This window comes from Plectropomus leopardus, chromosome 15 (genome assembly GCF_008729295.1).
Source record: "Plectropomus leopardus isolate mb chromosome 15, YSFRI_Pleo_2.0, whole genome shotgun sequence".
Classification (NCBI taxonomy): domain Eukaryota; kingdom Metazoa; phylum Chordata; class Actinopteri; order Perciformes; family Serranidae; genus Plectropomus; species Plectropomus leopardus.
In genome coordinates this window covers 31,138,468-31,165,161 of record NC_056477.1, presented here as the reverse complement: position 1 = coordinate 31,165,161, position 26,694 = coordinate 31,138,468, and the positions used below count along the sequence as shown (strand labels likewise).

The 26,694-nt window shown below is 38.6% G+C and overlaps 1 protein-coding gene across 1 annotated transcript in view; it reads left to right on the top strand.

The window, feature by feature from the left end:
* Positions 1-26,694, top strand: part of atp6v1ba (ATPase, H+ transporting, lysosomal, V1 subunit B, member a) — a 56,846-nt gene that overhangs the window by 20,443 nt on the left and 9,709 nt on the right. Inside the window, exons 2-9 of the mRNA XM_042501954.1 lie at positions 4,337-4,392; positions 4,931-5,029; positions 6,722-6,815; positions 7,463-7,540; positions 8,676-8,815; positions 17,067-17,168; positions 18,635-18,732; positions 19,194-19,317. Coding sequence (XP_042357888.1) covers positions 4,337-4,392; positions 4,931-5,029; positions 6,722-6,815; positions 7,463-7,540; positions 8,676-8,815; positions 17,067-17,168; positions 18,635-18,732; positions 19,194-19,317 — 791 coding nt within the window. The remainder of the gene's footprint in view (positions 1-4,336; positions 4,393-4,930; positions 5,030-6,721; positions 6,816-7,462; positions 7,541-8,675; positions 8,816-17,066; positions 17,169-18,634; positions 18,733-19,193; positions 19,318-26,694) is intronic.

Below are 26,694 nucleotides of genomic sequence, written 5' to 3'. Positions count from 1 at the left end.
TAATGCGTTTTGGTTTTTTTAATCACTGGCCGACATTCCCGTCTTTAAGAGGCTAGTTACACGGCTGAGACTGATCTTCACGTGTACCATCCAGTGACATGCTGTCATCTGTTGCTTTTTCAACATGGTACATTTTCTGGGAAACTGAGAAACCGTTAATGGATAACATAACAAGTCAAGTATGTCTGTGTTGGCCACTTCCAGCAAATCAGCACACTTCATCACATTGATGCAGAGATCATATTAAGTCGAACACTGCTGTGAAGCAGGCCTATTTAATTTAGCTATATTGCCCACAATTGCCAAATAAGTAATTATAAGTAATAATCTACAGAAACAGTACGGAAAACTACAAGGTTGTTAACAAATATTGTCTCGCGGTTTATTTTTTATATTGTACAATTCTCAAACAAAGATTTACAGTAGGAAGAAAAAAGAAAAAAGTTAAATGTACAGTGCAGTGAAACGCTAGAATGCTATTAAGATTTTTATTATCTCCTGCTATTTCATAGTTATGTTTGCTCTATTGGCCTGGCGTGGTAATTAATAATATGTTTGATCATTTAAAAAAAACAAAAAAAAAAAACAAACCCAAAACAAAACGCCACTGCCATTTCTTCTGCCAAAGAATATTGACACTTTTGCCTTTCAGCTGTGAAATGTGCTGTATATGTCAACCCATACTGGATTTCAGGGGCTAATACCAACATCAATATTTGAGAATTACAGACATATTTGTGATGAGCTCATCTTGGCTTGTGAGCCCAGCCAATAATTTGGCCAGAATTAAGTAAAATAATGTTTTTCTTATGAATAAAGCTGTATGTGAGAAGGCTCAATATTAGTTCAATTATTAAACCAAGCTCAAATCAGTTACTTGCTTCTTGCCTCTGACTGGCAAATGAGGAAATCAAAGGTTATCCATAAACTAGCTCCTCCACTGCAGAGCAAGATTTTGAAACAAACAGAGAACCGTGAAATGTGTGTGAGAATCTGGGCCCTGAGGCGGAACTGAGATAAAAGAAGGCTGTTTAGAGTAAAACTCATTTTATTTTGTAGAGGAAAATGTTTTTTGGGTTTTTTTTGTATTTGTGGTGCCCTTGGTTTTTATCATCACACTTGAGCCATCTTTTCTCTTACTCTCTAAATAATCTCTGCCCCACCCTCCCACCAACATCTCCCACTCCACCCTCAACACACATACACACACATACACACATACACTGCCTGTCTGGCTAATAGAGGGTGAAATGCAGGTGTGTGGGGGAAGTGGCTGCAATACTGTAGCGCATTGACAGGTTATTTTGTTGGCCTCTGCCTAATTAGTGGCATAGTGGATGCACCCCGCTAAGCTTTAGTGCTTTATGTTCGTACCAGTCTGCTCCAATTTCCCCGCGCCTTTGATATTGGCCCCTAGATTGACGGTTCGCACATAAAGAGGAACACCAGACCATGATAGAAAGCCCAGTGGAAACAATGGCGGTCTGCAGATGTGCACGGGGAACCCTGATGGGGGGCATCAATGAATTTCTTGTAAACGCGACGTAAAATGGTTTCCATGTCAGCAGAGTGAATGCTATTTCTTCATTCAGAGAAAGGAACGTGTTAGGTCCAGACCCTTTGCTCCTCTGTTTGTCTCAACTGAGGATCCTCTGATGTTTTCCAGACTGTTATCACTCCAGTTATCCATTACAGCTGTCTTTTGTTTTGAAGTAAACCTTGATGCAGCTCTGCTATTGAGAAGGGAGATTGGACCTGTTAAAACACTGTGTTTTGATTGTTGCTCTTAGTGCTTACTTATAATCTGATGAGGCACATCAGTTCTGTTTAACGGCTGCTACAGGTGTGCAACATTGATGTGTGTTATATGTTTGCAAACTTAGGTCAATGAGGCGACTCATCTTTGTTCTAATTCTCACCATTCCAAGCTTGACATGTCAACGTGAGGAGCACTAGCCAATCGCAGTAGGAGTACTAGCCAATCGCAGTAGGAGTACTAGCCAATCACAGTAGGAGTACTAGCCAAAACAGCACGAGTAATAGCCACTCACAACACAAGTACAAGCCTGTCACAGCAGAGTATTACCCAGTCACAGCAGAGTATTAGCCAGTCACAGCATAGTACTAGCCAATCACAGCATGAGTACTAGCCGATCACAGCAGAGTATTAGCCAATCACAGCAGAGTACTAGCCAATTACAGCACGAGTACTAGCCAATTACAGCACGAGTACTAGCCAATCACAATATGAGTTCTAGCCAATCACAGTATGAGTTCTAGCCAATCACAGTACAAGTACTAGCCAAACACAGTGCAAGTACTAGCCAATTGCAGTAGGAGTACTAGCATATCGCAGTAGGAGTACTAGCCAACACAGCACGAGTACTTACCAAACACAGCACGAGTACTAGCCAATCACAGCACAAGTACAAGCCTGTCACAGCAGAGTATTTCCCAATCACAGCACAGTATTAGCCAGTCACAGGAGAGTACTAGCCAATCACAGCATGGGTACTAGCTAATCACAGCAGTGAATTAGCCAATCACAGCAAAGTACTAGCCAATCACAGCACGAGTACTAGCCAATCACAGTATGAGTTCTAGCCAATCACAGTAGGAGTACTAGCCAATCACAGCACAAGTTCTAGCCAGTCACAGTACAAGTACTAGTCAGTCACAGTAGGAGTTCTAGCCAATCACAGTACAAGTACTAGCCAAACACAGTGCAAGTACTAGCCAATCACAGTAGGAGTTCTTGCCAAACACAGCATGCGTACTAGCCAGTCAAAGTACAAGTACTAGCCAATCACAGTATGAGAATAATACCTTTGGAACAAAGACAGTGTTTCTAATAGTAACTGTGCAATACTTACACAGTGATGTTTCTGTGATTTTCCACTCTGTTGTCTTGTTTCAATTTGCTAACTGTGCTTCCACAAGTAAGTAATTAGAACACTCTGCAAGCAACAATAAGAGAGTGTAAGAAGCCCGTTAGTCTAACTTTGGACAGATGTCTTTTTTGTAATCAGTTTTCAATAGGAGATCAGTGATTGCATTGTTTATGCTTTGTATTTTTTTTGCTTGTGTTTCTAGTTGAGGCAAGTGTGTTGTACTGATTCCCATCAGCAGGGTTTGCTCATTAACTTGGGCTATAAATGCTGTGTGACATTGCATACTCCATGACATACTCCATGCAATGTAGTTGTTCCAAAAAATAATCATTTAATACAAGAAAGAAATAATGGCATTATATTATTATCATTGTATTATATTATTTTCACATCAAATAGTGTCACTTCAACCCTTTGAAACCTGGAGCGACATCACTTTCTTGTGCTGCTTTCAGATTCCTTTCACAGGTATTTGAACTTTTTAACACTGAGCTAATTGATGCAATTTCTGAAAACAAAAACGTGAAAAATTCAGTTAGCAATGTAGTAATCGCAAGACATTAGTTGAAAATGATTTTTTCAAAAGCTAGGTAAAAATGTTTAGGGAAAAACTATATTCATAATTATCAAACAAAATTATTAGATTTTTTCTGGGTCATTTCCATGTTTGTTTTTTTTGTTTTTTTTTTTGTTTTTTACTTTGCTTTTCAACATTTTTTAAGGTGATTTTCTTGTGCTTCATTAATTTCTTGTTATATTTGACTGGTCATTTCTTTCTTTGTTCATGACCCTCCCATGTTTTTGAGAGAAATCAAGCCAAATTGCTCAGGTGTTCAGGTATCGAAGGGTAAAGAATGTACAACCTATTGAAGGTAGCCTACATGAGAGAGCTTTAAGAACAAATGAGAAGGAAAGGGGTGTTTTATCTTATTGATGATTATAGAAATACACAGCTGCAAAAGTTCAGGGAAATGGCAATGTGCAGTGTTATTTTTGTGACACGTTGGATGTCTAATTTCATTGAGTTCTAGTATTTTCTTTGAGTACACTTTGCTGCAGTTATTATGGTTTGATGTCGGGGAAGGACACGGGCTACTTCCACTAACCTTCATTAATGGTGACCCTTCAATTAGTTTACTATTATTGGGAGGCTCAGAGCTAGCCACATGCCTATGTAATTGTACTCTCCATACATGAACAAGTGAATTTCATGCATTATTTCCTGACATTTGGCTGCCTTTGACATTTGGGCCTGGGAGTGCATGAAAGCTGTTAAAATCTCACCATGAAAGGTCAGCTCCTGATTATTAACAGCGTTGGTTGTAAGGATGTCTGCGTCTTCTCATGTGGATTGGTGGCTTTCGGTATTGCCTGTATTTTTTTCCTGTCTTATGGCCTATTGGAATAAAGAAATGAGTGCACTCTGTCATTTTCCTCTCTTTCAGCTTACTCTACTGTATCGGGTGTGAACGGCCCTCTGGTGATCCTTGATAATGTGAAGGTGAGGTTCCTAAACAGTTCTTCTGTAATTACATTACTGAATTTTATAAGTAATTTCTCAATGCTTCTCCTTATTGTGAAAAGTAATATTATTACTGTAATGCTTCACTGCCAGACAATGACTACATACAGTACTAATCACAACCTATTCCTGTGAAACCTGAGCAAATTGGTTTGAATTTTTTTACAAACATGGGGAGAAAACATCGCCCAAAAATTTACAAAAAAAGTGAAAAAATAGATTGGCATTTCTTGTCAAGTTGGTCATTAGATTTTTTCCCCATGTTTTTGAGAAGAACACTGATGTGAAGCTAGGTTTCAAAGGGTTAATGTGAAAATCCATTTCAAATCAAAGACTTAGGTTTTAGAAACTCTATCACTCACCAAACAGTAAAAGAAGTGTCATCAGAAGCAAAAGTAAATCACCACTCTACATAATAATATTTTAATAATTAATAATATTTGTGCATATTTATGAATGATAGAAATGTAGTTTTCTGGCAGCTGAATATAAACTGTGTTGAATGTGTTTGAACTAGTTCCCCAGATATGCTGAGATTGTTCACCTGACCCTGCCGGATGGCACCAAGAGGAGTGGGCAGGTCCTGGAGGTGATTGGAAGCAAGGCAGTTGTCCAGGTGAGAAACAGAATCCAAAATAACTGAAATTTACCAATTTATAACTAATGAATCCGCAGCTGAAAGTAGTCCCCAAAAAATTCACAATTTACTCCTTCCTGCTTAAAGCTGGGCTCGACACACGTGGATAAGTAGAATTTGCACCCTCAACTGCATTTATAGAACAGCCAATAGGAACGCCCTCTCTCTCTGAAATAACCCATGATTGACCAAATTGTCTCATCACAGGCCAGACTTTCTAAAGCCTGAAAGCAGGGCCAAGACAAGGTACAGAAGTGTAGTTTTCACTCTGTGCACTTGAGTTATAATATGGTAACGTTTATTATGGGTTACTGTTAGGGTACAATTAAACTGCCCATCCCTGCTTTAAGGAGCATCTGCTAAAAACTTCAAGCTGTTACTAATTACTTAGCTTTTAAAAGATAAAACAATCTGTCTGTGAGTCATTTTTTAAAGATTCTCTCCAGACCTGTTTTTGGACATATGAAAGACCTTTTGTTTTGAGCAATAATTTGTCTGTTTTTTTTTCCCGTAAAAATTAACCAGTTAAAAAATATTTTTCTTCATCCTCTTCCTCCCTCATTGAAAAAACTGCATCTATGCGAATATGTTTTGTTGAAAAATAGTAACTGGTGACTAAGCTGCACTGTTACACTTTTTTAATGCACTAATTGGAGGAACTGAAGGGAATGAATCTTATATTATTAAATGTAACCAGTTGATTGAGTGATTGACTGATGGAACTAGACCAGCGATACTCAACTTTAAGCCTGCGGGCCAAATCAGGCCCCCATGGGGTGACAGTTTAGACCTAGCATAATGAACGGTGTTGGCTAGATTTTCCAAATAAAAGCACCCAGATAGTAACAAGAGTTTATTGGGAGGGCCTAAACAAGAACTGATTTTAAAAATACAAGCCCCCAGATGGTTACAATAGTTTAGCAGGAGGCCCAGAGAAAGCAGAATTTTCAAAATAAACACCCTAGATTGTAATATAATAAGAATATAACCTAAAAAAAAAACTTAAAGTGAATTTGAAAAAAATCTGAAAATCTTCAAGCTACTCCACTTTAAAAGTTTTTCCTTTTTGTCCATGCTCTTATCCACAGACAACATTTAAACTTTAAACAGGTCGCTAAGTGTACTTTTGTGCATGTTTTGAGACTGCTCCCTCTGCATACTTTCAGAGGAACCATGTAAATGTCAGAACATTATGCTCTTTGATGACAAAGATGCTTCTATTAAACTTTTTTTCCCATGTTCCATACCTTCTAAATTACAAATAATTTCTTCTTTCAGCCTTTTGAGTTAAAGAATTTCAACTTCCACCTTTGGCAGTATTTCCATTTAACATTCACCTTTTACAGCAGTGTATTTCTGCTGTTAGCATCTGAAGGTAAAGCAGTTCAGCTTTCATTTCTAACAGATTTTCAGATGTTGCAGGCAGTTTGTTTTATATTTGTGCAATTTCAGCCATGGATTTGAATTCATTTCAGCTTTCAGCATCCACACGCATTCTCCGCAGGAAATTCATTGTCTAGTAGTGTATTGCCCTGTAGCTTAACCAGCAGGTCAAAGTTTTTATTTGTACTGTGACTCTAATCTGGCTCAAATGTGGCGGAGCCCTTACCAGGGCAGAGAAATTTGAGATAAAAAAAAAATCTCAACAACTTGTCATGTCTGTTTGTTTAGGTGTTTGAGGGAACATCAGGCATTGATGCCAAGAAGACGGCCTGTGAGTTCACTGGTGACATCCTGCGCACCCCAGTGTCAGAAGACATGCTTGGTATGATCAACCTGATTTCACATATTTAATCCAAAATGTGTCACTTACAGTAAAACTCCTCTTATTAGCACACAGTTCAGGTTTTGTTTACACTCGCACACTTCCCCTTTCGTCCTTCTGTCTTTGTAACACAATGATAACATTTTTAAAGCAGGCGAAATGCTGTTTAAGGCTTCATACTGCATTTTCCTTCAAAATGCTTATTTTACTGACATGTTCAATCTACTCATTAAATGTTAAAAGCAAAACAGCACTCAATCAAAGCTTTTTGTCTGAATGTTCTTGAATGTCTCAATAAGTGTGATTATCTCAGTACAGCACAAGGTTACATATAATTCAATAGCATTAGAAAGTAAACCTGCTTTTGTTTTTGAAGTATCATTAATCACGTCCATGAATTTATAATTACTTGTACTCTTTACTTGTAGACTCTGTAAGAGCCATCAGAGCCACTCTTATCTGTTTAGAGTCTGATACAAAACAGAATAGATCAGATATGGTTGGAAGCGTCATCTAATGAATTTCATTTTTATCTCTTTCTTAGTAATTATCTTTCAATTCAACTTCCAGATAAACCAAATAGTTGTTGTTTATCAAATGATGGACTTAATCTACTTAGCTCAAAGGAGAAACTCTACCTCTTTCAGGGCGTGTTTTCAACGGCTCCGGCAAACCCATCGACCGCGGGCCCAGCGTCCTCGCTGAGGACTACCTGGACATCATGGGTATGACCTCAGTGACCTGCCACTTGGATGTCTTTTACAAGAAAACATTAAGAAAGATTTTTCATCTATTAGAGATAAAATATGCTCAAAAACATTTGCAGTTTGACACCATTAATCCCTTGAAACCCAGAGTAATATCACTTTTCTTGTGCTGCTTTCTTTTCTACTTTTTGCAAGTATTTAAACCTTTTGAAGCGTGAGCTAATGGGTGCAATTTCTTTCAAAAGCATAGGAAAAAAGGCAATGAGCAATTTGGTAAGAAATGTTCCACTGATTGAAGGAAATTAGTAGATTTAGAAAAGTGCTTTTTATAAAGAAAAACACTATGGAAAATCATTTCTATGATGATCCAATTTATTTTACAAAATTATTATAATTTTCAGGTCATTTCAATTTTCTTTTTTTTGTTTTTCTTTTATTTCGTCTTTTTTTTCCAGGTAATTTTCTTGTACTTTTCACCAATAACCTGCTATTTTTTGGGTTATTTATTCTTTCGTTGCTCATAAGTTCTGCCCTTCTGTCCATGTTATTGAAAGAAATCGAGCCAAATTGCTCAGGTTTGAAGGGGTTAAGGGTGCACAACCTGTTGAAGTTTGCCTACATACATTTTTTTCACAGATATACTGTTTTTTCTCTCTTTTTCTTTTTTTATCTCTTTTCTTTTTTATGAACAGGTGATTTTTTTATTTATTTATATATTTACCAATTTCTTGCTAATTTTTGGGTATTTTTCTTTCATTGCTCATTTCCTTCTTCCATTTTCCAAGAAAATCAAGACAATATGTTAATTTTTCAAGGGGTTAACTTTCAAGGAATATCTAATGAGTAAATTGTGATTTTACTTTCTGTAAAATCACAATTTGCTCATTAGATAGTAAATAAGTCAAAAGAGAACACTAAATAAAACAAAAGTAAAGGCATATTTCAATAAACCATGCTGACAGCACATCTGTTTCTTCACCTGTTTAAAGGCCCACATAAGGTGCTCTAATGAGTCCCAGGTCTGAGGATAGAACCATAATGTGTCTGACAAACAACAGGAAGCAGGCTGATCATATACTGCAGTTATTAATACTAATTATATACACTTTCCTGACAGTGATTGGTTTAATGTAGCTCCTTTTGTGTTTGCTAGGTCAGCCCATCAACCCTCAGTGCCGTATCTACCCTGAGGAGATGATCCAGACCGGCATCTCAGCCATCGATGGCATGAACAGCATCGCCAGAGGACAGAAGATCCCTATTTTCTCTGCTGCTGGGCTGCCCCACAACGAGGTAACACCGCCAAACCATTTATCAGCTGGAGGAGAAATTCCTCTGATGCCTCATTACCAGCATCCTGGGAATATTTTCTAAATGAAAGTAAAGTAATACCAGAAGTTCAGCATTGGTCAGAGCTGAAGAGCACAAGTTTTAAAAAGCAGCAAATGTGGTGGGGTGGCATTGCAAAGAATTGGCCCGGTGCTCATATCTGCTGCAGGCTGTGAGAGCTGCTACTACCATGAAAAACCTGAATGTCCTTATTGAGTCGATGAACAAAACAGGATCTGGTGTGAGATATATGAGTAGCAGATTGACCATTCCTGCGCAGTAAGATTACAGGAATGTTTACACTACTTTCCTTCACATTTGTAAATTCGGGTATATTTTATAAACCTAAAAATATAAGGTTATTGTCTACCAGCAGGGACTGAGGACATTTGTGTGGTCCCACCAACGCTGCCTCCAGCGTGCAGAGCATCGGAACAAAAACACCATTACATCACAGACAGTATGATAATAACACCCAAAACACAAGTTCCACTCTCAGTGGTCTCTGTGACATGAGAAGTACTTTCAGAAGTAACTTCAGAAGCACACTGACTGTGTGAGCAGTGCTGCTCAGATGCATCTCAGCAGCATGTCAACCAAAGCACCTCTAGAGAAATAGTGGCTCGCTGATGTTTTTTACGCATGCTGCACGCATAAGTCATCAGAAATAGACAGTGAAAAAGGTGTTTTGATAGATAAAGACATATAAACTGTAATAAAAGGTGATATAGAGTTAATATAACTTTCACGGAGTTAAGGAAATCCAATTATATATAATACACATTATATCAGTTTTACTCTAACCTTCCTGCTTCTGTTTCCAAATAAAAGCCCTCTGAAAACATCTGTGTTGACAGAATCCCACCAGTTGCTGACACAAGGTATTTTATTGTGAAACATTTGCAGGACCGTGTTGTTAACAATGCAGGAGCTTGCACAATTTCATAAATGAGTGGAATTTGTGCCTATGAATGTGGAAATTCAGAACTCATAGCAGCAGGCAACCCTGCAGAAGCATCACAGCAACAACGCTGCCAGTGTGAACACCACGAAAGTGCAACATGCTGCAGTTCAGCAAGGTTGACTTCAGGCATTGGTCATGCAGTGCATCCAGCCATCAGTAAAGTCATCCACAGTGACGCCACTATGATTTCAACACAGATTTGTTGTTCACAATTTACTGTTTTTGGGTAAATAAGAGGGTGCATTCCCTGGACACATCAGTTTTCTGCATTCTTTCAGATTTTAATGTGTCAGGGATGTAGAATGGACACCTTCCACTAACCACTAACTCCTCAGTGATCTCAATGCATTAATTGCCTTAACCTTTGGCAACATTGGCAAGGGGTAAGGCATTTTTTTTTTCAAAATCATGGAAAGAAGGCAATAAGCCATGACAGAAGAAACGATGAAAAAATTAGCAAGAAATGAGTAAAAGTACAAGGAAATTACCTAAAATTTAGTTTAAAAAATAGAAGGTTAAAAAAACAAACAAGGAAATTACCTGGGGAAAAGTGCTTAAAAATCTGTAACACATTTAGAAATATGTAACTATGATAATTCTAAATAAAGGTTTTCTGCTGCCTTTTTTTCCTCAATACATTTTTCCATAATTTTCTTTTTTTTCACTGAGACATTTCTCCCTGGTTTTTTTTTTCTTTTTTCCAGACATTCTTTTTCATAGCTTTTTAAAAAATATTTTCTAAACTTACTAATTTCCTGCAATTTGTGGAACATTTCTTATCATGTTGTCATGTTCTTTTTTTCCCATTTTTTCAAAGAAATGGCACCACTTTGCTCAGGGTTCAAATGGTTTAAATACTTGTGAAAGGTGTCTGAAAGCAGCACAAGAAATGTGATGTTGTTCTAAAAATTTCAAGGGAATAATTTAAGTAAAATATAATCCATCCATCATTTCTTAAACATATAGCAAACTGGTAATAACCCTTCTACTGAGCTCTTCCCTTAAACTAAGCAGGTTTTGGTGTTGTTGTTTGGTGTTTTCAAAATATAATATATTTTTGATAAACAAAAAGTTTGCTTCTTGGAAGGCCAAAATCTGAAGATAAATGCTTTGGGATAATTCTGTGTTTGTTTCTGTGGCACTGTCACAGTGGAAATGTTTAACATGGATGAGTCAGCTCAGTCATGTGTGTCAGCTGGTCCTCAGTGTCACATGATAAGTATTTGACTTCTGCTTCCTTTTCTAGGTTTTTCTTGCCTCAAAATGGAAATGCATGACTTAGTTTTTCCATGTAAATTAAACAAATGTTAGCCTACATCCATAAGTCACGTTTTCTAAAAGGTGTTGAGGTGAAGTAAAACGTGACAAAAGTTAATTGCTTGGTGCTGTAAGGTTATTACATGATTTACCCACATTTAGTTAGGGACTAGGTTTGGGAACCGGAGGGTGGACAGTTTGATTCCCTGTTCGGACCAAGTATGGAGCGTGAACTGGTAGTTGGAGAGGTGCCAGTTTGCCTCTTGGTCACTATACATGTGTGTCGGCCCTGTTTGTGCATGTGTGTGTATTTCGGGCCTGTGTGCGTATGACAACAGAGTTAAAAAAAATTAATTTCCCATTGGGGATTAATAAAGGATATAATATAAAATAAAATAAAATAAATATGCTTAGTGTATAATATAATGTATAATGTACATCGTAAAAAATCAGGAAGAATCCCTCAGCAACAAAGCCACTGATTTATGGGATTGATTGGACACACCCTTAAACCTTTGAAACTTGAGCAATTTGGAAAGGTGGCAATGAGCAAGTCAACAAGAAATGACAAAAAATAGAAAAAAAGTAAGGCTTACAGAAAATAAAACAAACAAACCATAAGAAACAAGAAATGACCTGCAAAATTTGAAATAATAATAATATATCAGAATTTTAAGTTTACAATTTTATAATAATTCTAAATTTAATTTTCTTTGATATTTTCTTGATTTTTTTTTTATTATTGTCTAAAGATTCTCTCTCTTCCTCTCTCCCTGTCATTTTCAACCAATTTTTTAGTCTTTTTTTGTCAGCTTTTACCAATTTTGTTGCTATGCGCTGGACATTTCTAAATAGCAAAAACTGAATAAAAAGCTAGGGAAATTAAATTCGAAAAAAAAGTAGTAGAATGAACAAACAATGTAAACCAGAAAACCTGAAAAACATTGCTAAAATTAAATACGAATAACAATTTGTCAGAATGTAACATGTTGAAGTGTCCTTGGGCAAGATGCTGAACCCCGAATTGCTCCCGATGCTGCGTCATCGGAGTGTGAGTGTGTGTGAATGATTACTGAGTAGCTGGTGGCACTTTGTACAGTAGCCTCAGCAACTTGTGTGTGAATATGTGTGTGAATGGGTGAATGTGACATGAAGTGTTAAAGTGCTTTGAGTGGTCAATTTTATAACTGCATAATGATTCTCTCTCTCTTTCTTTCTCTCTCTCTCTTTCTCTCTATCTCTCTCTCTTATTTAACCAATTCTGGACCTTTTATGTCACCTTTTGCTAATTTCTTGTATTTGCAGGATATTTGCTATTTGCAGGACATTTCTTGCAAAGTTAATTAATGCCTTTTTCTTTATGTTTTTGAAAGAAATCAAACCAATTGCTTCATCTGAGTCTGAGCAATGGATGTCTGTCCGGGTTTCAAAGCGTTAAAGAAAGGGAAACTTCAACCAAACTCATTGTTTTTGTGTAGCACTCACAGAGCTGCAGCTTTTGCTCCAGTTTCTGGTTTAATCATTGTGACAGACAGCTGTGCAGCACACACAGCTTTATTGTGGCTGAGTGGAAAGCCAACAAGATCAGGTCATACTTAAAGGAGGAGAGTGATGTGTTGTTTCCACAGGAAATGGAGGATTTTGTCACAACACAGTAGTATAAATAGGGCAGCTTTGGAAATTGTCCCAAGGCAAAAAAATGAAATAAAGTGAAATAAACAATGGCCACAAAGACAACTCCATTGTATCTGACGAAACAATATTGACTGATTCAATTTACTGAAGCACTCCAGCACAATTGAGGTTTCTTGTGTGATAGACCATTGGTTGTTCTTGATGCTCTTCAGCAGAAAAAAGAGGATTTAAAAACCAATGTTGACCCCTGTATTCATCTTCCCACTCCTGCAATCCTGTGCACATCAGTGCTCAGGGACAAAATTTAATGCATTACTGTCTTACAATGGTTTGCAATTGTCAGCCAGTTACAGCGTTGTATTTTCTTTATGTATTGTGGGAGATGTTTTGATACCCACTAAAACCTTATTTTTAAATTGTTATGACAGCCAAATATATAGCACCTTGAGGCAGCGAACAAGACTATGTTTCCACTTCATTTCTATCTGCCACCATCAATGGTTTCCAAAATTCAAGTAGAAATGTTAACATATATTTTTTTGTGTGAGTATGGGCAGTTAAAGGCCCAGTGTGTAGGATATAGACATCAACTGGTGAGGTTGCAGAGATTAAACTTCTTCTGAATGTAGGAAAACGACAGTGGCCGTAATAAAAATGTGTTAAATATTATTTTCCATTCCTGCCAATAGCTGCTCTAAAATCCAACACACTGGACCTTTAAAAAATATATAAGTAACGATTATTAAATGCATTAAATACCCTAAGAGTCACGGCTAAAGGTGTTATGTTTTCAGGTTGTACATCCGTTCATCCCATTCTCATGAACGCACTATGTCGGGAACGCGGTTGGGGAATTTCTTGACTTTTGGCACAAAGGTTTAGTTGGACTGAACTGTGAACTGATTGGATTTTGGTGGTCATAGGTCAAAGGTCAAGGTCACTATCATCTCTTCTTATTCTTGTGAATGCCCTTTCTCATGAATACCTTGAGAGATTGTTTTCAAATGCAGCACAGACATTTGGACTCAAGGATGAGCTGATTAGATTTTGGTGCTCAAAGGTCAAGGTCAGCGTGACCTTTTCATCAGTCTCGTTCGAAATCGAAATTTCCTTAAATTTGGCACAAATGTTTTACCTGAAAAATGAACTGGATAGAATTTGGTGGTTGAAGGTCAAAGGTTGCTGTCGCATCCCAAAACCCTATTTAGATCATAATGCAAGAAATCATATGCTAAGTTTGACAACATGTTAAACAAATGTTTAATAGGTCATAATGATTAAGTGTGTGAAGCATCCATGTTTTCACTAACATGAGACTTGGCTGGTGCACAGAGACATATAATGGTGAGGTGGTAATTGTAGTTTTGGCAGTGAAACCTTGGCTGGTTAGTTAAAATCAGCTGTCCCAGAATTAAATGCTGATTTCATTCTTCCCCCCGTCACTGTAACTAACCTGATAAGATGCAATACTTCATGTTAATATTTTTAGCGTTATGCTTTTGAGTAAAGCCAGAGTTAGATTTTGGTTTTCATTGAAAATATTGCATTGTTAACCCTTTGAAACCATGGCAAATTGGCATGATTTTTGCTCAAACATGGAGAGAGTGGGATGAGCAATGAAAGAAGAAATTACCTAAAAATTTGCAAGAAGAGAGGAAATAACTTGAAAAATGTGCTAAAAATTATCAGAATTTTGTCACGTAGTTTTAAATATGTTATTAGGATTATTATAAATAAGTTTTCCCTATCTTTTTTTCTTTTTTCCCTAGACATTTTCCCTATCTTATTAAAAATTCTAATTCTACTGATTTCTTGCAATTTTTCGAACATTTATCAAGTTGCTCATTGCCTTTTTTTCCGTGTTTTTGAGAGAAATCGCACCAGTTTGCTCAGAGTTCAAAGGTTTAATTAAATACTTGTGAAAGGCATTTAAAGCTGCATAAGAAGCAAGTTTTCAAAGGGTCAACCCAGACTATTGTGGTTTTGTGGATTTCTGTTATTTGAAGTCCTCATTTTTTAACTGTTTTTAACTCTTTAAATGTTAATTTGCTTTGTTTTGTCTTTTTCCTCACAAAGTATATTTCAGATTCTACTGTTTACAAAAATTTAGATTAAAACTGCAGAGAGGCTCTCATAAGCATAATTTGTTGAAAATTCCAGTGAAAAACCACTGCACACTACCTGCACAGCACCAAACAAGGCACACACACACACACACACACACACACACAGAGTAAGAACTAGCTGCTAAACATAGTGGAACATTTAGTAACTCCTAAGAAAAATCACTGCCATGGTGAAAAATCAAAAATTCAAAAAATCAAATTGTCTATTTGTATTATAATAAAAATGTACTGAGCAAAATTTGTCATAGCATCAGTTTCTGTAATAGTTTATTGTGTTATGAACATAAACACAGCCGTCACCCTCAATCCCATCTGCAGTTTGAAAATGAGTGATCAAAAGGGTCCCACTGTGTAGCCGGCCAAACAACCACGGCATGTGTTGTCCGCCTAATGATGAGCCTCTGGTCGTGCCATCAGGATGGTGTGAAAACTTGGCTCATTGTTTCATTAAGCACATGTCACAGAGGTCAATCATGTGGTGGTTTCTTCAATGGGCCAGGTGCCTGAGCTCAGGGTGCACGGAGAGGTCAGGCCAGATCAACACAGCGGCTATGACATTATGTGATAGGCGTGAAATTCCTCTTTCATTCCATAAATTCATCAAGTATCACACGGACTTGTCACTCTGCGCTATTCATTATTTTCAGTGAAGAAATTATTTTGGTGTAGTTGTATTTAATGATTGAGACTGCATAAGTTGTCTGTATGAAGCCTTTAGACTGAGCTGATATTGTATGTTTTCTTATGGTCTCTAATTCTTTAAGACTTAAACTAGGCTTGGGCGGTATGGAATATTTCATACCTCCTTGAAATTTCATCAGGGTATACTGTTTATGATGGTATAAGTGTGCAGTGATAACCCCCAACCCATCCAGCGAGTGTGCTATTTACTTTCAGTTTTTCAGATGAATAAATACACAGTAGGAACACACAAAATGTTAAGAAAAGTCATGTTCTCACACCTTTTTGTCTTTTAAAACAGAGAAGTACAATTGCACACCTTTTGAATTCAACTTTCTCTCTGCAATAGGAGACTGATGAGGCTTAATTGCCTCTTAAACACATCATAAAACACACTTCACTTCAAAACAAAATAAAACTCAACCAAACCATCTTGGTCACTCTTGCTAGTAATCAAAGTAGTAAGTCCACTGTTCAGCTCCGGTTTGGTCCAAATAAATCCTTAATTCACCAAGTTAGATGTAAAAAAAAAAACGTGTTTATTCCCCATGGTCTCTCTGCCTGTTGGCCACCGGATGTTTACAGTGCTATAGCTTCTCCCTCCACCACTAGGTGTTGCTGTGTCTTTCAGCTCAGCTGCCTGTTCCACCAGTAGAGACCAGAGACTGAGCTCTGGTGGTGCGTGCTGTGCACTTCAAACAATGAGTTTAACAGAAAGAAGAGTGCCTGTTTTTATGATGGTATTGAAAAACATATCTTCGAGGTTTCTAAATACCCTGATACGCTGTAAAAGTGTGATACTGCCGTCATGGTTTATTTCATTTATGAATTAATACTGTCTGCATGAAGTCTTTAGACTGTAGCTGATATTCTATAATTATCTGATGCTATCTTATTCTCTGAGACCTAAACCAAGGATAAATTGATCTACTTTCAAGAATTCATTTTGTAAATAGTAAACAGACTCAAAGCCCATCAACTCTCTCTGAAAAACGCACCCTCCAAAAAAAAAAGAAAAAAAAGAAAAGGAATTTCTATCAAATAAAACTAAAGTGTGCAAAGCAAAGTAGTCTACACCGGTTGTTTCAGTGTGTCAGATACATTTGATGAGTATCATATCATGTGTTGCTCATCTGGTTTCAGGTTGTGAACCTGAATGATCCTACCACTAGTGTGTCTGCATCATCAGCCCATAAAAATGGTGATGATAATTGATGATAAATGCTAACTGATAGCAGATCTCAGTTGAACCTTTGAGCTTGAGTAGTTTATTTATAACCTTGGGCTCTTTCAAATGGTGGAAGGTAACTCTAATTATATTTGCTGAGGGATTCAGAAGGCTTTGGGTTCAGTAAGTGGACCCTGGATTGTTTTTTTCAGTGAAATACTGTCAAATCTTGCCCTACTTGAAATATAGCTTCACTTTACAGTATGTGAAAAAATACATTTTGATTTGTTAATTTGACAATTGTTATGTTTTCAAAGTGTGTGTGTGTGTGTGTGTTGACCTTGAGACCTCCTGACTGTCTGCTGTTTGTTACTTTGCGCCCAGATTGCTGCCCAGATCTGTCGCCAGGCTGGCCTGGTGCAGAAGTCCAAGGATGTGATGGACTACAGTGCTGAGAACTTTGCCATTGTCTTTGCAGCCATGGGGGTAAGCAGGCAAACTGTAGTGTTCAGTGGACACTTGTTCAAAGCCCCCAACCCACCCCCAGCCCCCAGCTGTGCCCATAATCCCCGTTTTAACTGACGTGACGCCCTGTCCCCACTCCCACCCTGCTTTCTGTCTTTTATTCACCAGGTGATTTAACCTTAAGTCCCTCTTGTTACTTCTGCACCTCTGAGCATATCCCCTGGCTGTGTAGACAGCTTACTAATTCAACAGGCCCTTTAACGCTGTCAGCCCTGCAGTATCAAGTTCCCTCCTTCTCAGCCGCTCCTGTCCCTCCCCCGATTGTCAGAGGTTGACCTCTAACAAACACACACATACACCCATTTGCTTCACTTGCTAAATACTAATCATTCTCTCTTCCACTTCTCCACCAATTGACCTTTCCTAAGTCCTGCCCCTTTTCACTCTGTGCTCCAACAATAGTTGAGCGAGCTTGGAGCCCGGCAGAACCTCCATCAACTTTCCCCTCTCCTGTTGTACTTAGATATGCTTTGTGTCATGGTTAATCTGTGTTGAAAAGAAAACCAAAGTTTAAAAATGGTTAAAAGATGTGGCTGGGGGACTTTCCCAATCTGCACAGACACAATGCATTTTACAACCCCAATTCCAAAGAAGCTGGGAGGCTGTGTATGAATAAAAACAGAATGCAATGATTCATTTTTTGACCTATATTCAATTCAATACAGTCCAAAGACAAGATATTTAATGTCCAAAAAACAAAATACACTAATTCTGAATTTGATGCTTGCAACACTATCCAAAATAGTTGAGACAAAGGCATGTTTACCACTGCGTTATATCATCTTTTCTGTTAAGAATACTCAATTAGAGTTTGGGAACTGAGTACACTGAGGATTTTTGAAGTTTTGATAGTGAAATTCTTTTCCATTCTTGGTAGATGTACTGGTTCAGCTCCTCAACAGTCCAGGGACTCTATTGATGTATTTTGTGTTTAATAATGTGCCACACATGTTAAGTGAGAGACAGGGCTTTACTGCAGGAAGGTAAGTCTAGTACCCACGCTCTTACTAAATGCGCGTTTCCACTACATGGTACTAGGTCTACTCTACTCTACTCTACTCTGCTTGCCTGTGGTATCGGGTACTTTTCTGGGGGTCATTTTCCATTAGAAGATAGTACTCCCTCAGTGTAGCTGCTTGTCATAGCGACGCCAAGCAAAACAGCCATGACATCATCTTCAACGGGACACACACATATGCACAGAGCGGCACATGGAGGACCACGGCGTGATCTTTCTGGTTTCTATTTTGGGAAAAAGAAAAAAAAGATACAAAACTGCGGCCGCTTCAATAGCTTGGTTATTTAAAAATGGTGGGCTTGGGTTTGCGCTGTTAGGGGTATTCAGTGCATGCCGCTCAGTGGCTGCGCAGTGATACATGACTGACATGTTTCATCCGCAACCTTAACATGTGTCTTCTGTCTGTCAGGTCAACATGGAAACTGCCCGCTTCTTTAAGTCTGATTTTGAGGAGAATGGCTCCATGGACAACGTCTGCCTTTTCCTCAATCTGGCAAATGACCCCACGTAAGATTCAGTCAGAAACTGTTACATATACCAGTTAGTCTCTGGCTTGGATGTTTGGATCAGTTACCAGCCCTTTTTCTCCTGCGGTAGGGCGCATGCAATAACACACTGTCAAAATGTCACACCCATCCTACCAATGATCCCGTACTGCCAGCTGTCCATTTAACAAAGACCTTCATTTGGTGCTGTTATTAACTTGGTTGCTGGTTCAAAGGATAGACAACTTTGTCCCCCAATTCTGCAATCATACAGAGCGGCGAGGCAGCACATCAGCACAACATTCCTGCCTAGAACAGGCAGTGTAAAAGGGGCTGTGATTGAGTAATGTTCTATACACAGAATGACATGTTTACTGGCTTGATATTCTCAAATGTAAAATGTATGGACAGTCTTTAGAATCGTTTAATTCAGACCTGCTATGTGTTCAGTCGAATAACCTACTTTTTTCTGTGACCAATCAGCATTGAGCGTATCATCACGCCTCGCCTGGCACTGACGTCAGCAGAGTACCTGGCGTACCAGTGTGAAAAGCACGTCCTGGTCATCCTGACTGACATGAGCTCCTACGCTGAGGCTCTGAGAGAGGTACCAATACCATTTCTTTCTTACTTTCAGCAAATGTCATGAAATGACCTAAAGCAGAGACATCTTTGAAATTTGCGCTATTATTCTATAAATAAAACAAAAAGGCTCAGTAATTTCCTTTAACAGCTGCTCACTGTTGTTTAGGGATCCTCTACTTGCTTTGCTTAGGGACCACTTTTGCAAATGAAAGGAGGCAAAGGGCCAGTTGTAGTAGAAGGTTTTTAGGATATTTTTAGAAATTTATAGTGTTTCTAGGAATTAAGGAGGTTTGTAGGATTTTAGGACATTTCCAGAATATGAAGAAGTCTCTAGGATTTTAGGACATTTCTAGAATTTTGCAACATTTTTAAGATTTTAGAATGTTTCTCCGATTTTAGGACATTTCCAGGATATTAGGACATTTCACAGATTTTACAACATTTCTAGGATTTTAGGATTTTTTTGGATTTTAAGACAATTCTAGGATTTTAGGATGTTTCTAGGATTTGGTGACATTTTCAACATTTTAGGACATTTGTGGGATTTTGGGGTGTTTGCATTATTTTAGGATATTTCTTGGATTTTAGGCTGTGTGTAGGATTTTAGGACATTAGGGGCTTAGCTAGGACCTCTGGCAGGGTTAAGGGGATCCTCCACTGGCACATTTTTTGATAAACAAGTTCAATTTTGATGCTGTGTTATACACTCTGGTACCTTATGTATACTAAAAGTACAAGTACAATTCCCAGTGTGAATCACTGGGACCATTTTTTAATTAAAAAAAATAGTGGGCTGTAATGTTGGTCTGTAAGTTAAGTATCACTTCTGTATTTCTTAAGCAAGTTTTACTCAAACCAAAGAAAATAGTGTATTTGAATGGCACTGTCTTCAGTGATGGAGATATCCACTTTTGGTGCTTCTATTTCATGTTGTGCTAAACATTCTCCACTATGTGTGTACTGTACATGGCTCCTGGACTTTATCTCGAGCTATATGTCACTGCTTTGTTATCTTAATGTACAGTTAACACACATACAGTATATTCAGTATTATTTTCCAGAGGGTAAAGTACATACTGAAGGACCAAACTGTGTGGCAGCATGTCAACATAACTCACCAATGTCAGTTCTCTGCAGCATCAGCACAAAGATGATAGAGTCGCTAAAATCTTGTGCTCCATGCTGAAAGGGAGGATAATGTGTCCTTCATTCTTGTAGGAAATACCTTAACTTCATTATTGTCCGCGTGGCTTTCAAAGGAAATGCCCCCCCCTCCTGCCACTGTCCCCCTGTCTCTTTGCGGTGAGGAGTCAGACCCCCTCCACACACTCCTTTGTGTCTCTGTAATAATCCTTTTATGTTGTACAGTTTGCTGTCTCAATGTGCTGGCAGCACAATGCAGGTTTTTAAAAGGTGCTTGTGCATATGCGTCCTCTCTTCTTGCATTTGCTGTCCATAACCTTGGCACATGAACGCTGCTGCACCAATAGTCAGTTAAGACTCAGACGGCTCGACATTAACATTAACATTTAAGTTCTGTTCCCATTCAGGCGCATGAAGGTTGAGTTTTGCATTGAATTTAGAGTTCATAAGTGTTCAGCCTGCCCATCAACATTTGAATCCAAGTGTGAATGGGAGGCATTTTCTTTGCCTCTTGCTCTGAATTCACTTGACTTTGGGAACAAGGATTCACTTTTGGTCATTTTTGTAGAGGGCCTGGAAACAGAATGGCAACATTTCCAACCAGCTGTTTGCCTCTTCTAAAAGACGCTGACGGAGTTAGCTTTATTTGACTATCCAGCAGTGAAAGGTTTCAGAAGGTTTTCTTTCCTTTGTTAATGTAGAAGAGTATTACAGAGAAAACTGTAAGATCAGGTCTTAATAAATATGTAGACTTAATTATCTATTTCTGTATTTTGAAATGTATCAATCTGCCCTTTAAAGCAAAGGTCTGTTGGGATACATCAAGACTTTAGGTCTATGAAGCTGCACTATTCCTAATTTTTATGAATGAAATATAACTGGATAAGACGGGAATGGTGTACTTCTAGTGAAAAACAAACAGACAACTCACTAAGCCCTTCCACCCTTACATGCTGTTGTTCTGCCGATGAAAATGTTCGTTCTAGCATGGCATGTATGCACTTCACAATGATAGCACTGGCATATTTACCTCTCAAAATAGTTTTTTAAATGGTGCGTCCTTGATTGCAGAGAGAGAAGAACAAGCTAACTTCCCATTTTTAAGCAGCAGCCATTGATTTTGATTTTTTAAACAGCCACTGTCACTTGCTGGTTTCAATAACCCTTGCTAGCTGGACCGGTTAGCTATGTAAGCTACTTTTTAATGTTAGTGTAGTAAGTAACTAGCCAACTAGCTGACTAAGTGGCTACTTAGCTAGCTAATTAACTCCATGAGCTGGCTGAAAAGTCACTTTCCTTTTTAAAAGAAAAATGTCAGGGCTACATAAATGATGTCATGCTTAAAGACTGAGGCTGAAAGTCACTATCCTCCCCAGCTGATCCAGGTGGAAGATATTCAGTACATTAACATGTTAGAAACAGTCAGATTATTGTGTTAATCCGACTAAAACTGGACTTTTAAAATACATGTAAACATGTTAGACTGAAATCGCAGTGAGACTAACACACCTAGAAAATGCTGTTGGGAGTTTATTTACTCTGTCATGTATACACCTCAACCAGACCTGAACTGGTCTGGGCGTTCTGCACATGCTCTATAGTCAAGTCAAGCCAAGTCAAGTCAAGTCAAGTCAAGTCAATTTTATTTATGGAGCCCATTATCACAAAACATGGTTTGCCTCAGAGGGCTTTACAGTGTACGCCATCCCTCTGCCCTTAGACCCTCACATCACCCGAGGAAAAACTCCCAAAAAACAACCCCTGTAAGGGGGGGAGAGGAAGAAACCTCAGGAGGAGCTGCAGAGGGTGATGAGGCATCCCTCTTCCAGGATGGACAAACGTGCAATAGATGTCGTAAATAACAAATGAAATACAATCATGGCAAAAAGGAAAGAGAAAGAGAGAGGGGAGGAGAGGGGGAGAAAGGGGAGAGAGGCACGGCAATAGTGGAAAAAGACGCATGTCATATTAAAATAATGATAGGTGTGAAATTATTATTAGATTATTAGAGAGCATTTAATAATTATTATTAAATGCCCCAGGTAGTGACAGTCCCACATGGCTATCACAGATGCGAGGCTAAGCTAAACTTCTCAGCATATTATAGAAAGTCCCCTGGCAGATTAAACCTATGTCAGCCTAACTATGGGCTGGTCCAGCCCTAATTATAAGCTTTATCAAAGAGGAAGGTTTTAAGTCTATCCTTAAAAGTGGAAACGGTGTCTGCCTCCCTGACCAAAACTGAAAGATGGTTCCGTAAGAGAGGAGCGTGGTAGCTGGAACCACAAGTAACCCTGCATTTTCAGAGCGCAGTGATCTTGAGGGTTGGTAAGGAACTATGAGCTGTGACAGATAGGATGGAGCCTGACCATTTAGAGCTTTGTAAGTAAGGAGGAGGATTTTAAATTCGATCCTGGATTTCACAGGGAGCCAGTGCAACAAAGCTAAAACAGGAGAAATATTATCCCTTTTCTTGGTTCCCGTTAGAACAGGAGAGCGGAGTTCTGCACCAGTTGGAAAGACCTAAGAGATTTGTCGGGGCAACCGAATAATAGGGAATTACAGTAATCCAGCCTAGAGGTGACAAATGCATGTACTAATTTTTCAGCATCTGTTTGGGACAGAATATGTCTAATTTTTGCGATGTTACGCAAGTGAAAGAAAGCAGTCCTTGAAGTTTGTTTTATATAGGAGGCAAAAGATAAATCTTGATCAAATAAAACTCAGAGGTTCCTTACAGATGTGCTAGAGGCCAAGGTAATGCCATCTAGAGAAATTACAACCTTAGAAAAGGAGTTTCTGAGGTGTTTGGGGCCAAGAACAATAACTTCAGTTTTTTTCTGAATTCAACATCAGGAAATTATGGCTCATCCAGGCTTTTATGTCCTTAAGACATGTTTGAAGTCTAGATAGCTGCTCAGTTTCATCTGGTTTCATAGATACATATAATTTCGTATCGTCAGCATAACAATGGAAATTTATAGTGTTTTTTAATTATGTTGCCCAGAGGAAGCATATATAAAGTAAAAAGGACTGGTCCAAGCACAGAACCCTGTGGCTTGGTTGAGAGTGGGCTTCTTTAGAAGAGGTTTAATCACAGCTACTTTAGAAGACTGTGGTACATAGCCTGTTAATGAAGACACATTGATTATATCTAATAAAAAATTGTCAAATAAGGGCAAAACTTCCTTAAGTAGCCTAGTTGAGATGCGGTCTAGCAGGCATGTTGATGGCTTAGAGGCAGAAATCAAAGTGTAGAGACGATGAAGGTCAATGGGGGAAAAACGGTCCAAATAAATTTCAGGCCTTGCTGCCATATCCAGGCTATCTGTGTCCGGGGTCAGGTCAGTTAAGGGCAAGAGTTGATGGATTTTATCTCGAATAGTTATAATTTTATCATTAAAGAAAATCATAAAGTTGTCACTGCTCAGGGCCAAAGGAATACAAGGCTCTGTGGAGCTGTGACTCTGAGTCAGCCTGGCTACAGTGTTGAAAAGAAACCTGGGATTGTTTTTAATTTCAACAATTCATGATGAGTAATAGTTTGCTCTGGCATGGCTGAGGGCCTTCTTATACACTTTAAGACTGTCCAGCCAGACTAAACAGGACTCCTCCAGGTTGGTTGTACACAATTTTTTTTTCAAATTTTTGGAATGTTTGTTTCAATTTGTGGATCTGGCGGTTAAACTATGGAGCTAATTTTTTTGTTTCATTATTTTCTTCTTGAAGGGTGCAACAGAGTCGAGAGCTGATTGCAGTGAGCCAGTAGCATTATCGATGAGACAGTCAATTTGAGAATGACTTACGAATCAGTTTCTTAAATTTAACCACTGCTGAATCAGATAGACATCTAGAATAGTAACTCTTGCTGAGAGGCTTGTAGTCGAGTAATAAAAAAATGAAAGTTATTAAATAATGGTCTGACAGAGCAGGATTCTCTGGGAAGATCAGTAAATCTTCAATATCGATGCCGTATGCAAGGACTAGATCGAGGGTGTGATTGTAGCGGTGGGTGGCTTTATGTACACACTGACTGAAGCCAATTGAATCCAAGTGTGGAGAAAGCAGAACTGAGGCTATCACTATTAATATCCATGTGAATGTTAAAATCCAATACGATAATTACTTCTGATTTAAGCACTAAACTTGATATAAGCTTAGAGAATTCAGATAGAAATTCAGAGTATGGGCTGGGGGCGCAGTACACTATAACAAATAGAATTGGCTGTAGAGTTTTCCAGGATGGGTGAGAAAGACTAAGGAAAAGGCTTTCAAATGAACTATAGTTTAGCTTAGCTTTAAGCTCGAATCAAAAATAGCAGTAACTCCCCCTCCTCGGCGGGTGTCGCAGGCAACGTGACTATTTATATGACCAGGAGGAGTGGATTCATTCAGGCTAACGTACTTATCAGGACAAAGCCAGGTCTCAGTGAGGCATAATAAATCAATATGATTACCCAATATTAAATCAGTGACTAAAACAGCCTTTGTTGATAGGGATCTAATGTTTAAGAGTCCGCTTTTAATTCTCCTGTTATGATGCTGTTTGACAGGAGATGTATTAATTTTTGTGAGATTTTTTTGTACAACTCCCCTTTTGTTTATTTTAGATTGAAACAAATATAGTGGTTAGGGGACAGACACGGTTTTTATAACATTTACATTATGGGTGTGTGACTGTGCTAGAAGCTCAGAGAAGCGTGTAAGACTGCGACTCTGCCCCCTGGTCCCAACTCTGGGATGTCATGGCTTTGGGCCACTAATAAACTCGACCAGATTCCTAGAGAGGAGAGCAGCTCCATCCAAATTGCTCAGGATGCCATCCCTCCGGATAGGTCAATGTCCCTGCACTGGACTTTGACCTGGAAGTCGAACAGCTTAAATTTGTAGGTGAAAGCTGGCGAAAACAAAAGAAGAAGGGCAGCATACAAAACAAGGCAAAAATATACAGCAACAAAAGTTATCGATGTTGTCACCGTTCAACATGCAACCCATTTGTCACTTGATAACTTGTTTGGTAGTTGACATAATAAGTCAACTAGAGGAAGGTCCAATAGCTGAAAGGCGGCATATCTACACCTGCTGTAGTGCAACCGCACATACTTCCATCAATTAATGCATTCTCTAATCGAGCTATAACTTTAGCTCCACTTAACTGTGCATAGGAACTTTCTAAGTGCAATAATGGAGGGCACAGGGTAGAGGAAATCAGCTCTAGGACAGTACAATAAGGAAAAATGTAATGTTATCATTTGTCATTTTGAATTGTATGTTTGCCTTCAGGAAGAGAGAACGCTTTTACTAGGTATCATGATGCAGCTCTCCCACACGTTCACTTATTTGTGATGGCCTGCTGCGACATCAACATCACCTACCACATATTCATTGCACCACACTCTTGGAGCGCAGAGCGTACTCTGAGCACAGAGGGAGGAGCTTAATGCCAAGCGCAGTGAAAGTGAAACTTAACTGTTCATTGCAGTAGTAGTCACAGCAGTGATGCGTGGGTAGACTCACAGCCTGCGGGTCACACAGGACGCCCCCAGTCCCAACCCCACCTCCACCAGCAGCAGGCAGCTGTTTTAAGAAGAAAAAAAAAGAAGCCCTGATAAACTCAGTGAACACTACCTGCTCAGCAGCAAACAGCAGACACAAACAGTAAGAGACTAACTGGTGAACAAAGTCAAATATTCAGCAGCTACAGAGACAGATCATCTTCTCAGGAGTTCATGCAGACTGCAACAGCTTAAAGGAGAGTCATTATTAGACTTAACTACATCAGATGAACAGAAGCGTGACTCCAAATGAAATGAATGATGATGTTGCTCCTTCTGCAGGATTTGTAGCCTGACTGAAGTTTGCTAACATGTTTACCACAATAATTGTTTAAGGAGATCTTATATTTTCAGCTTGATCTGCTGCTCCTGTGCACCAAAATGAATGAATGCAGCCTTAAAGGGATAGTTCACATTTCTTGGTTCTATGAGGAACTTATCCATAGTCATTTTATACAACAGTTTTTTTTCCAACCAAGCAATTTGATTGGTCAAGAGGCAGTCCATGAGTGCTGATATAGGAGTACAACACTAATACATCCATGGTACATGGTGTCACTGGGACTGTTAACTTTAGCTCTGCATGTATCACAGCTGTTCAAAATCTCTTCATTAGTGAAAGAGGGATATGTTTTAAAAGTGGGATATGTTTATAGTTTTGCGTAAGCATAGGTTCAAACAGCTAGTTGGCGATGTTCACG